The sequence below is a fragment of the Dendrobium catenatum genome, unplaced genomic scaffold, assembly GCF_001605985.2.
Source record: "Dendrobium catenatum unplaced genomic scaffold, ASM160598v2 fragScaff_scaffold_390, whole genome shotgun sequence".
NCBI lineage: Eukaryota > Viridiplantae > Streptophyta > Magnoliopsida > Asparagales > Orchidaceae > Dendrobium > Dendrobium catenatum.
The window spans coordinates 6,523,053-6,540,414 of NW_021318852.1; the positions used below are offsets into that span (position 1 = coordinate 6,523,053).

Here is a 17,362-nt window from a genome sequence, read left to right on the forward strand (position 1 = left end):
GAGTTTTGAGTAATATGCATGTATATTAGAAATTGTAAGGGTTTAATATGTAATGATATAATTTTGAGTGCTATATATGTAAATACACCTTTTTATTAATTGTAGTTATCATGAAAAAACATGAATTCGTGGAAAATTGTTGGACAAAAATGATCATTGTTTTTCAGTTCTTTGCTATCGGAAATGTAGTTTGGATTTTCCATTGATTACTTGAATTGAAGCTTTGGTTCTGCTATGCTTATTTGGGTGATTATTTGAGGAGAAAGATATTTTGTGATGAAGCTGTTCATATTTTTTTTTGAGAAAAAAGCATCGAGAACTCTTATGAATTTTGTTGAAACTGAATATTTGTCAGGGTTCAAAATCAAATTGGATTGCAAAATATGAAGCTGTATGTTCTACAAGAATAATTATTTGTTGTGTCTCTAATGCATATCACTATTCATGGCAGATAATTTTGTAATGCTCATTTTTTTGTGTAATTTTTCAGTTATATGCATGGAATTTAACATCTTTTCTTTTCTAGCACTGTAATAAGCTGAGAATTTTTATTGTTTGTGGATATAACTTTAATGATACTTTTGTAATGATTTGCAGGTATTGAAAGGGTAGATGATCTCAGAAGAAGCTCTTATTCGTTGGAAAGAAGCATGCAGCCCTTTGCGCCAGGTTTCAACGAATTTTGCTTCATACAGTTTGAATGCTTGTATTTGCTTTACAGGCACATTTAAAATATAAGATCTTTTTTTTCCCTGGGCTATCAGAAGAAGGAAGAATTGTCTCCTCATTTGCTTTTTTTGCATGACTCATGCTTTTTTCATGCGTAGTAATTTAAAGAACTCAAGCACAGCGAATAAGATCAACTTCAAAATTTTATAAATGAAGAATTAATATAGTTGTTTAAGTTCTTATTTTTTCATTCTTGTTCTGGAACATTATTTTATTCCAAAAAGTATTGCTATGCCTTCTAGAAGCTCTAACCTGCTAGTGCGTATTCTTTTCAAACATTTCACTCGTATTCTAGTACGCTACCTTAATTTCTTACTTCTTTTCTTGCTACATTAGATGTTCAAATCATATTCTTTGGACAAAATCTCCAGAAATACCAGGCCAGAATCCTATTGGAAATGCTTTATGAAACAGAACTGATACAAAGGAAACAATTAACTAAAAGGCTCTGAGTGCTTTTAACATTATGAGGACGAAATTTCAAAACCCATCACCTTGAATAATGGTTATTGTTGGAAATATATTTTGGTGAGCATGCTCAACTTGTTAGGAAATTATCATCAAAATCACAAGAATTTTAGTTAGGCTATAGAAATATTTGAGAAAAGTTAAGAAAAATAGGAAAGCGATGCTGTTGTCTTTGGATTAGATGGAGCATTTGAGATACTATTAACAATATTTTCTAGTGTAAGAATTCAAAATCTCAAATTTAGGTTTTCATGTGGGAGCTAATGTTATGTGAGAAAAATTAGTTAGTGATATTAAGAAGGTTGTAAAATATATATTTGGAGAATCAAAAGAAAAAGCTCCTAATAGTAAAAAATGTGGTAGTGAATTGAAATGTGCAAGAAAATATTAAAAACGAAGCTTTGTTATAAAAATTAGTTAGTGTAAAACTCAAAAATTGGTTAAAGATATAGAGGCCTATAGGGATTTTAAGAAGCATTATGCAGGAAATATTTTTCTTTTAGTAATTTATAAGATGGATTAGATACTATGAGGATGAAAGATGTATTTGTAGGTTAGTTAATCAAAGAGACAAGATAAGTAAGGATCTAGTTCAAGTGAATACATTAAGGATGGAGATCATAAAGTTCTTTCTTAAAGAAGATATTCAACATAGGTAGATGAGATATTTCAATAAAAATTTCAATGAAGATTTTGAGAAAATGCGTTGCTTAGCACCTAAATGAGAAATAGTGAATTTTTTTTATCTTCGTATTGGTAAATTGAAGTTGGCGAGACTTTAAATAAATGAAATGTAAAAAACGAGGACCAGATGATATTCAAATAGAGATATGAAAATACTTGGGAGATCTAGGTATTTCTTGGCTTACTAAAATTTTTTAATTTTATTTTGAGACTAAAAAGAATATCATATGAGTGGAGAATGAGTGTGTTAGTTTTCTTATTTTTAAAATAAAGGTGATGCACAAAGTGTGCGAATTATAGAGAAAATAAGTTAACGTGTCATGCATTAAATTATGAGAGAGAGTAATTGAGATAGGTTGCGCGTGATACTACTTTTTTCAAAATCACTTTGGATTAATGCGGAGATGGTTACTATGGAAGTTAAAAGGTTTTAGGAGAAATATATAAGAGAGTAGAGAGTATCCAATCATGATATTTATTGATTTAGAGAAAGCATATGATAATTCCAAGTAAGTGGAAATGTAATGATATGAAAGAGGTGTTAAGTGATGGAAATGTTATGTTTATTCTTGTTATACTCTATCTTACTGTTAAGAGGTACTGTGGGGTATTACATGGATACTCTCTACTCTCTTTATATTTCTCCCTAAAACCTTTTAACTTCCATAGTAGACCATTCCGGCATTAATCCAAAGTGATTTTGAAAAAAGTAGTATCACGGCGCAACCTATGCTCAATTACTCTCTCTCATAATTTTAATGCATGACACGTTAACTTATTTTCTCTATAATTCGCACACTTTTGTGCATCACCTTTATTTTTAAAAATAGAAACTAACACACTCATTCTCCACTCATATGATATCTTTTTAGTCTCAAAATAATATTAAAAATTTTAGTAAGCCAAGAAATACCTAGATCTCCCAAGTATTTTCATATCTCTATTTGAATATCATCTGGTCCTCGTTTTTTACATTTCATTTTATTTAAAGTCTCACCAACTTCAATTTACCAATACGAAGATAAAAATAAAATTCACTATTTCTCATTTAGGGTGCTAAGCAACCGTATTCTCAAAATCTTCATTGAAATTTTTATTGAAATATCTCATCTACCTATGTTGAATATCCTTCTTTAAGAAAGAACTTTATGATCTCCATCCTTAATGTATTTCACTTGAACTAGATCCTTACTTATCTTGTCTCTTTGATTAACTAACCTACAAATACATCTTTCATCCTCATTAGTATCTAATCCATCTTATAAATTACTAAAAGAAAAATTATTTTCCTTGCATAATGCTTTCTTAAAGTCCCTATAGGCCTCTATATCTTAACCAATTTTTTGAGTTTTTACATCTAAACTAATTTTTATAACAAAGCTTCGTATTTTTAATATTTTCTTGCACATTTCAATTCCACTACCAACATTTTTTTACTATTAGGAGCTTTTTCTTTTGGTTCTCCAAATATATAGTTTACAACCTTCTTAATATCACTAACTACTTTTTCTCACATAACATTAGCTCCCTCATGAAAAACCTAAATTTTGAGATTTTGAATCTTACACTAGAAAATATTTTTATTAGTATCTCTTAAATGCTCCATCTAATCCAAAGACAACAGCATCGCTTTCCTATTTTTTCTTTAACTTTTTCTCTAAATATTTCTATAGCCTAACTAAAATTCTTGTGATTTTGATGATAATTTCCTAACAAGTTGAGCATGCTCACCAAAATATATTTCCAACAGATAACCATTATTCAAGGTGATGGGTTTTGAAATTTCGTCCTCATAATGTTATAAAAGCACTCAGAGGCCTTTTAGTTAATTGTTGTTCCTTTGTATCATGTTCTGTTTTCATAAAGCATTCCAATAGGATTCTGGCCTGGTATATCTGGAGATTTTGTCCAAAGAATATGATTTGAACATCTAATGTAGCAAGAAAAGTAAGTAGAAATTAAGTAGCGTACTAGAATACGAGTGAAATGTTTGAAAGAATACGCACTACCATGGTTAGAGCCTTCTAGAAGGGCATAGCAATACTTTTTGTGAATAAAATAATGTTCTAGAACAAGAATGAAAAAATAAGAACTTAAACAACTATATTAATTCTTCATTGGTATAAATTTTGAAGTTGATCTTATTCGCTGTGCTTGAGTTCTATTAAATTACTACGCATGAAACAAGCATGAGTCATGCAAAAAAAAGCAAATGAGGAGACAATTCTTCCTTCTTTCTGATAGCCCAGGGAAAAAAAAGATCTTATATTTTAAATGTGCCTGTAAAGCAAATACAAGCATTCAAACTGTATGAAGCAAAATTCGTTTGAAACCTGGGCGCAAAGGGCTGCATGCTTCTTTCCAACGAATAAGAGCTTCTTTCTGAGATCATCTACCCTTTTCAATACCTGCAAAATCATTACAAAAGTATCATTAAAGTTATATCCACAAACAATAAAAATTCTCAGCTTATTATCAGTGCTAGAAAGAAAAGATGTTAAATTCCATGCATATAACTGAAAAATTACACAAAAAATGAGCATTACAAAATTATCTGCCATGAATAGTGATATTGCATTAGAGACAACAACAAATAATTATTCTTGTAGAATATACAGCTTCATATTTTGCAATCCAATTTGATTTTGAAACCCTGACAAATATTCCAGTTTCAACAAAATTCATAAGAGTTCTCGATGCTTTTTTCTCAAAAAAAATAAATGAACAGCTTCATCACAAATATCTTTCTGCTCAAATAATCACCAATTAAGCATGGCAGAACCAAAGCTTCAATTCAAGTAATCAATGGGAAAATCCAAACTACATTTCCAGATAGCAAAGAACTGAAAAACAATGATCATTTTTGTCCAACAATTTTCCACGAATATTCATGCGTTTTCATGATAACTACATTAATAAAAAGGTGTATTTACATATATAGCACTCAAAATTATATCATTTACATATTAAACCCTTAAATTTCAATATTTACATGCATATTACTCAAAACCTTAAATAGTGAGCAAAAATAACACCCTCCATTCAATCATGTCACCACGACGTCATTCACAATCACAACTTCTTCACTGGTCCCATTGCCGTACACACAACGTCGACTTATTTGTCTATGAATCCCAGGTCACGACCTCCTAGCCGGTTTGCGAGACTCTTCAATGGCAAGACCATGAATCCCCTTCCCCTTCTCGTTGTCATCGGTCCCCTTTATGTCACAACTTGCTCTGCACGTTTCTTTTTTATGATTGCATGTCATCAATCCTACTGTTGCCCATCCAAGCAAGATTCCGTAGCAACTTTCTCGTCTTTGGCATTCAGTGATGTCCGGTTAAGGTTCTGACCATGGTTTCATGAGGAGATAAGAAAGTGCTATATTGTGTAAATATTGATATTTAGATGTTAAGACCTGCAATGCTTTATAGCGCAGAATGTTGGCCATTAAAAGAGAAGCATAATATAAAGTTAAGTATTGCAGAGATGAGGATGCTCATGTGGATCAGTGGCTTTACTCTATGAAATGAGCATATACCGATATACGAGAAAAGGTTGGAGTAGCTCTGATGTAGAATTAACAATCATGCGAAAATGATTTGTAGTAAGAGCTTGCACACTTGACTTTAGGAGCAACAATAATTATATCATTTATATTGATTTTAGGCGACAAGATAAATTACAAAGAGCGGTAAAACAAGTTTAGGCTAAATTACATGCATATGAGTTAAGATCGTAAAATAGTAACTTAATCTAACATTGCATCCATAAATGATTTTCAACATAAATCCCTAGACTAACAATGAGATTGGTATTATGAAGGACCTCTCACACAACTCTTACAATCACTCGGTTTTAGCGGAAAATCATTAACATTATCTTCATGAATATAATAAAACCACAATCAAGGATGCAACTATGATGATAGAGAGTCGGATGTGGAGTTTACCCAAAGATAAGAGAATTGCACACTCTGACAAGATCGTTTGAATGCTGGGGAAGATGTGGGCAGCAACCAAGAGCCTTCCCGCAGCATGGAACAGCCGGGAAGTGGTGAAGAAATTCAAGACGGCAGCAATTTTGATCTTGGACAGCAGTTTTCCTGAGGCTGAAGTTCAGGATAGCAGCAGTTTTGAGTCAAGGGAGTCTGGAACAGCAACTCGTGAGGTCTGGACAGTACCCAAGGAAGTCTAGATAGCAGGTTTTGGGTCTTAGGGGTCTTGGACAGCGGTTGGGGATCCTTCTAAGCGGCTGGAAAGCAAGTTGTTTGGCTCAGAAAATCTGAACAGCAGACGTTGGGCAACAACGGGAAAGTTCTGGCAGTTGCACTGTGAAATTTCCTTTGCTGGAATTCCAGGGCAGCAAGGGGACGTCCAGAAATTAATGCAGGAATTAATCCAGCAGTTTTGGATACAAAATTTTGGACAAAGAGGGAAAACGTAATAGGGAACCTGAAATAAATTTCAAGTTTTCAAAAAGAGGAAGGGAATTGATTTAGAATTCAAACTAATTCACAATTGGAACCACTAGGGGGTGGCTGCTGTAGGAGGGGATTAATGGGTATTAATTGCGGGATTTAGATTTAATTTGAGAGATAAATCATGGAGGAGAGGGGGCCGGCCATAGGAAAAGGGGAAACATGTCTAGATTCATTGTATGTGGTCCCCAATAGAATTAATGTGATTGAATTCAAATTTGATTTTAATTTCAGATTTGACTCAAATTGAAATAACTTCCAAATGAGGTTCTAACTCTCTAGGAAGGGTTTTGAAATTCAAAATAGATTGAATGCCAACAAGGATTATTTCCTAAATAACAATGAGGTATTTTAGGAACGTAATTAAGGATGATTTTGAAATTTGAAATTCAAAATCCTTGGGTAGTGGATTGAGGACCAGTGGCTTGTGGAGCTTGGGGAGGCCGGCGGGAGGGGCTAGGAGGGGAAGACTTACGGCTAGGACAAATGAAGAAGGGTCGGCGATGGTAGCAAGGGGAAGAGTCAGACCACGAGCCCCGGACGGTTCCGGCAACTGGTGGGTATTGCTTTTGCCCTTCACCAAGGGACTTTCTCCAAGAACCCTCAAACTCTCACAAGAGTAAAACGTAGAAAATTTCATCATAATATTCATTCATTCCATTCATTCATTCATTAACCCTCACATGAAGAGGGGAAGGCTTTAAATAGCCAACGGAATAAAGAAAATACAAAGACACAATTGCACCTAAGGCAAACACATGATGAGACCCTTAAGCAAGGGCATAAACAGAAAGAAATGCAATAGACTCATAAAACATAAAACAAAATACATCAAATACAATAATAATCAAAAGTAGATCATGACCGTAGACCATTGATGTCTCATCACGCTAGAAGCTTATGTAGATGTCCTCATCAAGCTCCAATGGAAGATAAGATTAGAGAGAGTCACCTTAGATGGTTTGGTCACATAAAACAACGGTCTTCCGATGACTCAGCTAGGAAAGTAGATGTATTGGATTTGGCTTATGTTAAGAAAGGTAGAGATAGACCTAAAAAGATTTGGTTAGAAAATATTAGAAATGACCTTTCTTTATTAGATTTAAATGAGAATTTGACTCTTAGCATAACACAATGGAGAAAAAGGATTCATGTAACCGACCCCATGTAGTGGGATAAAGGCTTGATGTTGTTATTGTTGTATTGATATTTAGGTGTTAAATATATAAATGATATAGTTTTAGGTGCTATATATGTGAATCCACCTAATAAAAAAAATGAACCGATAGCCAAAGAAGCAACTTCCTTATATTGTTTAACCTTTTAGCAAGAAACAAAGAAAGTGGACAATCTGAAGACTTTCATCCATTCTTGTTAGAAAAATAATAGACATGACAGAACGGAACCTGGGAAAGTATATGAAAATTCTGCATCAAACAATGCATTGCTCGAGAGTCCAATAACTAAACAAAAAAGACATTAAATATTTAAAAACAAACAAGGTAGAATACCTCCTCGTAACTGCCATCTCCAAAAGTTAACTGAATAAGTGATTTCTCATATGGATGCAAGTACCGCTTTTTAGGAAAACTCTCAACGTACATTCGGAGAGGAATGGCTAATTCCTGGAAAAAAAAATACAAAAACAAATGAACAACCGAGAAAAGTTGCTGCCAATTTCATGGAAGGAACAAAACCAATAAAATATCTCACTTTCATTAATGCATCAAGTTGCTTTGCACCTTTATTTCTCTCTCGCTTGGCAATGTTCGCAATACCTTAAAACCAAAAGCAGATATATCAACTCTGACTTTTGATACATCATACATAATCAAAGTTTAGGGATGTCAAGTGTCAACTAAAGTAAAGATTCAAACTTCTACCCTTTGTAGCAGCAATATTTTTTGTCTTTCTTAGTGCAGAAGAAAGTATATCCGCTGAAGGCATCACCATTGGCAGCTTCTGAAATGCGCCAACTGTTTCTAGTGTTTCCAAAGGTTTTTCCTGATGTGGCATATCATTATAAATTCTAATTTTCTATCATATGGCATATCACTTAAACTCACAAACATCATTTATTTGTTCTCATTTTCTTTTGAATGTTTGACTGTCACTTAAATAAGGATTAAATACAAAATGTGAAAATGTGAAAAAAAGAGCAGCAGCAAATGGCATGTTTTTACAAGACCCAAGAGAACATCGACCTGACCAACACATATACAATGCACACAAGAAATATAGCCCACAGCTGAGCATCTTCTAGTTGCATGAGCATCAAAAAATTCTGAAAGTTAAACGTTAATGAAATTAAGATATCAAGACAGCCCAAAACAACAAGATAAGCCAACTATGATGACATCTAGGTTGGGGTACTAGCGATGATCAAGATTGTTAGAGGGGAAATCTTTTTCTTCTGTATATTGTTCAACCGTGGACCCTATTATTTATAATAGAGAACTCAATATAACAAATCAATATGATGACCCAGGGTATAAAGAAATAATCATAATACATTAACAATATATAGAGTGGTTTCTTAAGAAAATATTTCTCATGCTACAACTTCCCCTCATGATTAAGCATGCATATCAAGTAGCTGCAGTTTATTACATAGCTACCAACACTGCAGTGAACTCAATGCCTTGGTAAATATATGTCAATTTATTTTGAGCTAGAAACATAGGCAGTACTGATCATCTTTGATAGCACCACATCCCAAATGAACTAATAGTAAACCTCAGTGCATTTTATTATTTCATAGAACACATGATTAGTAGAAGAACAATTTTCACATTTTAAAACTCTAGGATTTATAAGAAAAATCCAAATTCCATCTTAAGCATTTTAATCCATATCATTTCACATGTAGAATACCAATGGATTTTGCCTCACCGCTTCCATACTTTGGTCTCCTTGAGCAACGTTCCCTAGCGGTTGCTCGAAATAAACGACTTCAATAAGATCGTCAAAGAGGAAGGCGCTACTCACATCCAATTACAGCAATGGCCAGCCTTAGTTAATGGTGATAAACAATAGAATTAGAACAAAGTTGAGTCAAACACTAAAGAGGATTCGAAGCATTCGATCCCATAATTTAATTAAACTTTAATAATCAATCATATCTTGCATTAATAAATAAATATATTAAGATGTAATTTTATGGTATAAACCCATCAATATGGGACTGAATTAATGCTTGGAGAAGATAATCAGATCCCATTATGTTAATTTATCAAGGCAGTCATTTCATTATTCAAAATATGTTTCCACTATAGATCATATAGTGCCTCATGGTATATCTTAGAAATAGAAATTGATGAGAAAAATAAGTCAAAAAAAATGGAACCATATATGACAATAATCAAAGGACAGAGTTTGTCACCGGTATTAAAGAAAAGCACACAAAGCATATATGACAGAGACTCTAGGCGTAATAGGAAAGTGGGATTAATAAAGAATGGAGAAGAGGGGATAACATTATCAAAGATGTAGATTGGATAAGATTAGTGAGGTAGCATGTAGTCAAAACTGCATCAACCCAGAATTGTTAATAAACATTCATATGGATCATCAAGATTTAAGTTAAGTTGAGTAGATGACCATATTTATAACGGGCAACCCCATTCAATTAAGACAAATAAGGACAAGAATTATGATGAATGCTTTCATTATTAACACAAAATAAGCTAAATTGAGACTACATAAATGCTAAAGTATTATTAATAAGAAGAGTTATAATCATGGTTGAAAATTGAACTTTATTTCCCAATAGAAGATGGGTACAGAACTCAGACAAAACCTCAAAGATGCACCTGAGTAAATATACTTATGTGATTTGAGAGTGAATATAAAAAAAGGTGGCCATTTGCCTGAATCTTATGTGGTTAAAGATTGAAGTTGGACCCCAAATATCATAATAAACTCACGCAAATGGAACACAAGTAACACTCAACATGAATAATGGAAAAAACAACCGTTGATTTTTACCTAGATCACAAATATTATAATGAAAGTTGAATAAAGAAGAGGTGAAAATAACAAATTATTGAAGTCTTTTTGGTGGAAGACCTAAATGACAATACTACTACTACTACTACTACCACTAATACCCGGTGATGATTAAAGAGAAGAAAGTAAGCATCTTAGGTTTCAAATAGTAACACAAGTTTCAACGCATCCACCAATAGCCTTGCTCATAATACGAACTTGAAAAATAATTAGAAGATAAAAGGATTGATAGTGGTTGTAGTTTATAGTGAAACAATAAATTGAAAGTAAATTGTTAGGAAATTGGAGAAAAAATAGAACATATGAGAAGGATAAGTATTTAGTGAGAATGATGGAGCCTTTACTAGACACAAGGGAGGGATAACCATCAATGATAACAACAGTTGGTCGAGAAAACAAGTAAAAGAAGGATAATAATCATGATTACTTGTCATGTGTGTATAAGCACCAAAATCTTAAATCCATGACGTGCCAAATGAAGCCATTGTTGTACAACCAAAACAAAAAATGTCATGGGAAATAGATATGGATGTTTAAGAGCATTGAACAAGGTGAACTTAGTCATCATGGAAAGTGTGCCAACCCTTAATGAGGGGGTGGAAGTCGAAGTGCCAACAATAGTTACAAAGGGTTTAGAGGCAAGTTGGGTGGAGGATAGCCAAATTTGGCAGAGCAATGCTTTGAAGGATGATTTTAGAACAGCTGAAAAGGAAGCAAGGAGAAAGGGTTATTCTCCATGACCACAACCACAACAGGTCGAACACCACAACAACAAACACCGCTATGCCCTTTGACAATGGAAGATAGGTCAAAAACCAAAGATATGGGAGTTGAAAGCCAGTATATGATGTAGGCAAAGGGGGCTCAAAATATTTTGGGTTGTCATTTTGGTGAGCTTTTATAACCTCTACTAAATTCAGCTCATTAATGTATTTAGGACTACCTTTTAAGCTCATAAATTGAGTATTTATGTTGGTTCATTCCCCCCTCTCTAAAGGCTCTTTGGTTTCCCCACCTAGCTCCCCTTTCCATGGTTTCCTTTCCCCTTTCCATGGCCTTTCGGTTTCCTCCCTGGCTCCCCCATCCCGTGGCTGGTTCCTCCCCCTTTGGCTGACTATTCTGGTTCCCCTTGTGGCTGCTGGTTCCGGTTCCCTGGCTGCCTTTTCCAGTTCCCCTGGCTGCTGCTCCGATTCCCTCTTTGGTTGTCCGTTCCTCCCCCCACCCCCTGGCTTCTTTTTCCGTTTTTCTGTGTGGATCTTTGGGTGTTGTTTCTGGACAGCCCCTTGGCCTTTCATTTTCCTATTTTTAATGGTTTAATTAAGGGTATTTTGGGCTGTTTGGCTGCCTCATTTTCAACTATAAATATGAGATGTTTTATATTTAAAGAGAGTGATATAATCTGTTTTTTGGAACAAAAACCTGAGGGTTTTTTTTTTGGAAAAGCTTGAGAGCTTATTCCACTTCTTCTTCTTCTACTTCTTGGGAAGGATTGCGAACTTGTCCTCTCCTTCGCCTTTGCCTCTTACCTCTTTCTTCTCTCTGCAAGTTCGACGCCACTTGTATCCTTCTTCTGGACGGATGAAAAGCAATTAGGAGTCTTTTATTTTATAAGTTTGTAAGTGTCATTTTTATATGATATAAAGTGGTCTTGTATTTCGTTTAAGAGGAGTATATTGTATATTTTCTATATTCTAGGAAGTGTATTATTTTTTGTTGCAAAAATTAGAGTTTTTCTAATTTTTGCTTGCATCAGTATCCAAAAGAACCCATGAGAGAATAGCCTCAATATTGGGGATGGCAAAATCTATGATCACCTGAGATTATACAAGCCGAAGTAGGAGTGTAAACTAGTCGAGTCGAGTATCAACCAGATCGAGCTAAGTGTGTTTAGTTCTTGTAGAGCACGAGTAGGAGCTCGATCTTCGCTCGTTAAAAAATATATATGCTCGAGCTCGTTTGGAAAGCTCAAGCTTGATTCAATTATTGAGCTCAGTTTATTAGTTTTAAATTAAAATTTACAATTTGTTTATAGAATTTTTATTTTTAATATAGAATTAAATTAAAAATATTAAAAAATGTTAATATAAGACAAAGTTAAATTATTTCTTAAATATATTTTAAGTTAATCGAGCGGTTCATAGAGCTTTAGAGCTCAGCTTGGCTGAGCTCGAGCTCGTTTAACATATGAGCTCGAACTCGTTGTTCGATAAGCTTGACTTATAAGCTCATTAACGAGTGGACCTCGAGCTGCCTCGGCTCACTTACACCCCTATGCTGAGGTGAGGTATTAAGTCTAAATAGAATTTTGGCAACAAAAAACTCATATAATTATTTATGCTAAATGGAAAGGTTAGAGTAAAAAGGTTTGTACTATGGAAGCTCATCTCACTTATCCCACAAGGTATGTACTCCTGAGGTGTTGTTTACATAATGGTGTAAGGGATGAAATTTTAAAAATATTTGACAATTAAAAGCTCCTCTAATCGTTTATTCTATATCTATATGAGAAGATAAGTAATAAAGGGTTTGTAAGGTAGAGCTCATCTCACTTATCCCACAAAGTCCTATATTATTAAGGCTTCGACCCTTTTCAATTATTTATCCACACACACATACGTATCATCTTTGAGTGTACTTTTCTAAGCTACTCTCATGTACAAAAAAGTTATAGTTGTTACAATTCATCTACATGTCAACTTTATGTCTCTACCGATATAAACTTTCATGACACATCCTTTGGGTACTATCATACTTAATACCTTACCACATCTTCAAATATTCCACATCCACCTAGTGCTCTAGTGCCTACCCCTCCTCCCTTACAGATTTATATTACTCGACCTCATATGCCTCCTCCAATTCATTTTGTTAAATATGCATCTAAGTAGGGGGTGTACAACTCTCGATTACTCTACAAAAAAGATATACAACATAGCACTAACGACTCAAAATACTCATTTGTGTTTTTTGATCATTTATCATTTTCCTTTTGTCTATTTGCCCTTTTATATTCTCTATATTATCCAAATTAATTAGGAAATATATAATCGTAACTGGAAGCATGAGATGAATGTTAAAATGGCTGACCTTTTTAATCGTCATACATGGGAACCGATTACCCCCACTTAAGAGTTACATCTCATATTATTTCATTGGGTCCAACATTGAAATTCCATCCTAGTGAATCGTTTAACTATTACAAAGCTCAATTGGTTGTCGAAGGCTTACAAGTCTATGGCATTAACTACTTTAAAGTCTTTCCCACCATCACTCGGTGTAATTATGTGTTTTTTCTCTTTGTTCCCTTAAATCAAAGATGAACCTTGCTTCAAATGGATGGCAACAATGATTTTCTTGATGGAAATCTCTATGAAACAATTTCAATAATATTTTGCTTAGGCGAACAAAAAAATCTACAAGCCTCAAAAAACTATATATAGCTTAAATGAAACAAAGCAACATGGCTGGTTCGTAAACTATGCAAGTTTATTATAGATGATGGTAGGAAGTAGCATGTTGATCATCCTATCTTTGTTTGCTACTCTTTCTGTGGCATAATGATTATTGTTATGTATTTTGATGAAACTCTTCTTACTATGAATGATTCTTACAACATTGATGAAATAAAATATTATAATCAACCAATACTTTGGCATCAAGTTTGTGTATGGAATGGAAGGTGTTTCTCTCTCAAATGAAATATGCTACAGACATTATTGAAGCCAGTCTTCTTGGGGTAAGCCAACTGACTCTCCAACGAATATTCTATAAATAACTAGAATGATAAAAGCTTCAAAATGTTTTTAACCATCAATATTTGATTGGCAAACTTATATGCACCAATTGACATTATTTATGATTTGTTTTTGGCTTGATTAGACAGCATAAACAAAACCCCAAAGAAGAAAATTTGAGATGTTGACCAATTAGTTTTAAGATGTATCAGGAAATCGAGAAAATATTTTGATTGTCGTAAAAACAATCATTTAAGTATTGAAGCTTATTGTGATGTTAACTATACTAAAGCTATTGAGGATCGTTAAGTTACTTTAAGATGTTGCGTAAAAATTTCATGTCCAAGAGAAATAAGATGCATATTAATGTTGTTATATCTAGCACTAAAGTTGAATAAAGGATAATTGCTCATTTTTTAATGCAAAATGATGTGTATTAGAGCTATGGTAAAAGAATTCAGCTTCACAATAACATTGCTTTTGATCCTTTATTGTGATAATCAAATAGTTATCTACATTGCAATCAATTTTAAATTTCATGAAAGAATCAAACTTATTGAAGTAGATTGTCACTTTATTTGAGATGCAATATAATCGAAAATCATCATTGCTCAAGTCTTCAGTGAAGAATAATTAAGATGTATAATTACAAGGCTTTGTGACATTATAATTTTCCCATTAAAATGCATACACCAACTTCAGCGAGAGTGTTATCCTAGGAGGAAAATTGAAGATTGAAGAGATTGTTTCATATGGGGTAATAGAAGCAAGGAGTTCATCCATTCATGAGCAATTTGATATATATTATTGAACTAACACATTCCTATTTGTTCAAATTAATTTTTATGATTGCAGAACAATTAAGAAGAAGGGGTAAATCAAGGATAAAGTTTAACCATCTACCTTGATAATTTTGATGTTTAAAAACCAAGTTATCCAAGGTGCAAAATCATACTTCTTAATGAAAGAAACTGAGCTTTATCATAATGTGTACCTTAGAGCCAACATGATATACAAAAGCATGACCACTATCAATAACTTCCCCAATAGCTGAATGTATGTTCCGCTGAAAATACTGAAAAGAAACACCCTGCCCGTGCAATGTAGGAAGGGTAACTGCATTCATTTTGGAAAACAAAATAAAGTATAGCACATGAAATGTAAGTTATATAATCAACTAAAAGCCTTGGATGACTTAAAAGAGGAATGCAACCAATAAGGTATAACAATTATCATCGTCAATTAAAAAAATAAAATAAAAATAATCTAGGGCCATCTAATTCTTTAGCCAAGAAAGGCATCTTTTAGGTTACTTCTTGTGTTTTGTTTACCAATTTTATTTCTAGATGCTTTATATAAGGGCCCAATTTTAGGGCACACATTCATTCGATTGATGTAACGAAAATCTAACCGATTTAAGGGTATTTAAGTTCGAAATTAACTTAAAGATAATTAATCACAGGTACAAAGGGGAAAGAAACAAAACATGCAAAAATCGCACATTTAACAATATAGCATACAAGGAAACATCACCTCTTGATAGCTGGTATTCTTTTCCTCTTGGCCGAAGCAGGGACAGTTTGCCGGGCGATGGAATCCACGATTGTTGGATAAGACTGAAGATTCTGCTGCCACTTATCATGCCTATTGTATTCAAAAACCGTGAGTTAGCCTTTTCAGCAAATACATAAAAAAACTGAGGTAAAAGAAGAGTCTTGGAGGAAGGGAGAGATGGAGGGAGAGAATGATGGAGGAGATAGATTATTAGCCATGATATATGATGTCATGAGAAGCTCAACCAAAGGCGTAACAGCTCGGGTGATTCAATGAGAAAACCATGCTCTGCTAAGTCAAAGTTAAGGCCCATTGAGGTGATCTAACGAATGCAATTCAATGCATGAAATAAAGCTGATCTTATCTCATAAACAAGAAAACAAACCACCATTGGTTACAGGTCAACCGAATCCCCTCCAACCCAAAACACCGAAGAACCAATGTCTAAAAAATGGAGAACATGGACAGGAGCTTCTATACTGCACTAAATACGAACGAAGATGGAGAACTCACAAACCTGAAGAGAAGGGTGACGAAGGACTAATTCTTGGCCAGAGGGGCGACGCATTCGGGTAGGATCAAGAGTCGAGCGGGAGTGGAGAGGGTTCGCGCGGGTGGAGAAAGCGTAGCAGCTAGCGTTCAAATCCTCAAACAATTCACCGCGAATGGTTTTGCCGGTCACCTTCTCGGCACTGTTCAGGCTCCTCTTGACAACACCTCTGCTGATTATGCCCAGTGGCTGGTGGTGGACAACAACCTTCTTTCAGCCCTTTTCTGCACCGTTTCTCAAACTACTCTACCTTATATCATCTCTTCTTCCACCGCCCACGAGGCCTGGGCTGTTCTTGAGCGGCGCCTTCAACCGACCAGCTGCTCCCGCGTGATTCAGCTCAAGAACGAGCTATATCGCACTCAAATGAAGGACCTCACGGTACAACAGTATCTTACTCGCATCAAGATCCTTGTGGACAACATCTCTGCGTCCGGTTCCAAGATTGAATCCGAATATATCATGCTTCACATTCTCAACGGTCTTCCGCCTTCCTACAACCCGTTCAAGTCCACCATACGTAATTCGCTGTCTCCTATCGATCTTGACACCTTTTACGCTCTTCTCTGCAATGAAGAAATACATCTTCAGCAAGAAAATCAACAAGATCTAACCCAGCCCACCGCTCTGTATGCATCCTCGGCTAACTCCACACGAAATCGCAACAACAACAATCGTCGCTTCACCAAGCCCAAGAACCAGACGACAACTCCTTCCATCTCGGCCTACCCAACCAACGCTCCAGCTCCGCAGTCCGGTCCCAAACCCGTCTGTCAGATTTGCGGCAAACCAGGTCACATCGCGCTCAATTGCTGGCACCGTAACAATCCTAAATATGCTCCCACAGACACTCGTCAACCGCGGGCTCTTTATGCCAATCCGACCGCTCAAGTTAGTCAAGACTGGATTCTTGACTCAGGTGCCTCTACTCACCTCACGCCGGATGCCAACCATCTTCAATATCCAACTCCTTATTACAGTGTCGAAGCAATCTCTACCGCTAACGGAAACTCTCTCCCCATCAACAGCGCTGGACGAGGCCTCCTTCCCTTACCCGACTCTACCCGTAAGTTGCACCTCTCCAATCTCCTTCATGTACCATCTCTCACCCACAACCTTCTTTCAGTCTCCAAACTCACTTCCGACAACTTC

At 35.0% G+C, this 17,362-nt stretch overlaps 1 protein-coding gene across 4 annotated transcripts in view; it reads right to left on the reverse strand.

The window, feature by feature from the left end:
• The window catches only part of LOC110097515 (nucleolar GTP-binding protein 1), a 41,396-nt gene that overhangs the window by 21,905 nt on the left and 2,129 nt on the right, over positions 1 to 17,362 (reverse strand). For 3 of the 4 annotated variants that reach the window (XM_028694052.1, XM_028694053.1, XM_020823912.2), the window contains exons 1-7: positions 16,178 to 16,300; positions 15,640 to 15,750; positions 15,101 to 15,222; positions 8,248 to 8,368; positions 8,078 to 8,142; positions 7,876 to 7,989; positions 4,215 to 4,289 (exon numbers count right to left, since the gene is read on the reverse strand). In XM_028694052.1, coding sequence (XP_028549885.1) covers positions 4,215 to 4,289; positions 7,876 to 7,989; positions 8,078 to 8,142; positions 8,248 to 8,368; positions 15,101 to 15,222; positions 15,640 to 15,748 — 606 coding nt within the window. In that variant the 5' untranslated portion in view covers positions 15,749 to 15,750; positions 16,178 to 16,300. Of the gene's footprint in view, positions 1 to 4,214; positions 4,290 to 7,875; positions 7,990 to 8,077; positions 8,143 to 8,247; positions 8,369 to 15,100; positions 15,223 to 15,639; positions 15,751 to 16,177; positions 16,301 to 17,362 lie in introns of those variants that run through there. The other variant, XM_020823913.2, reaches the window with a different exon arrangement.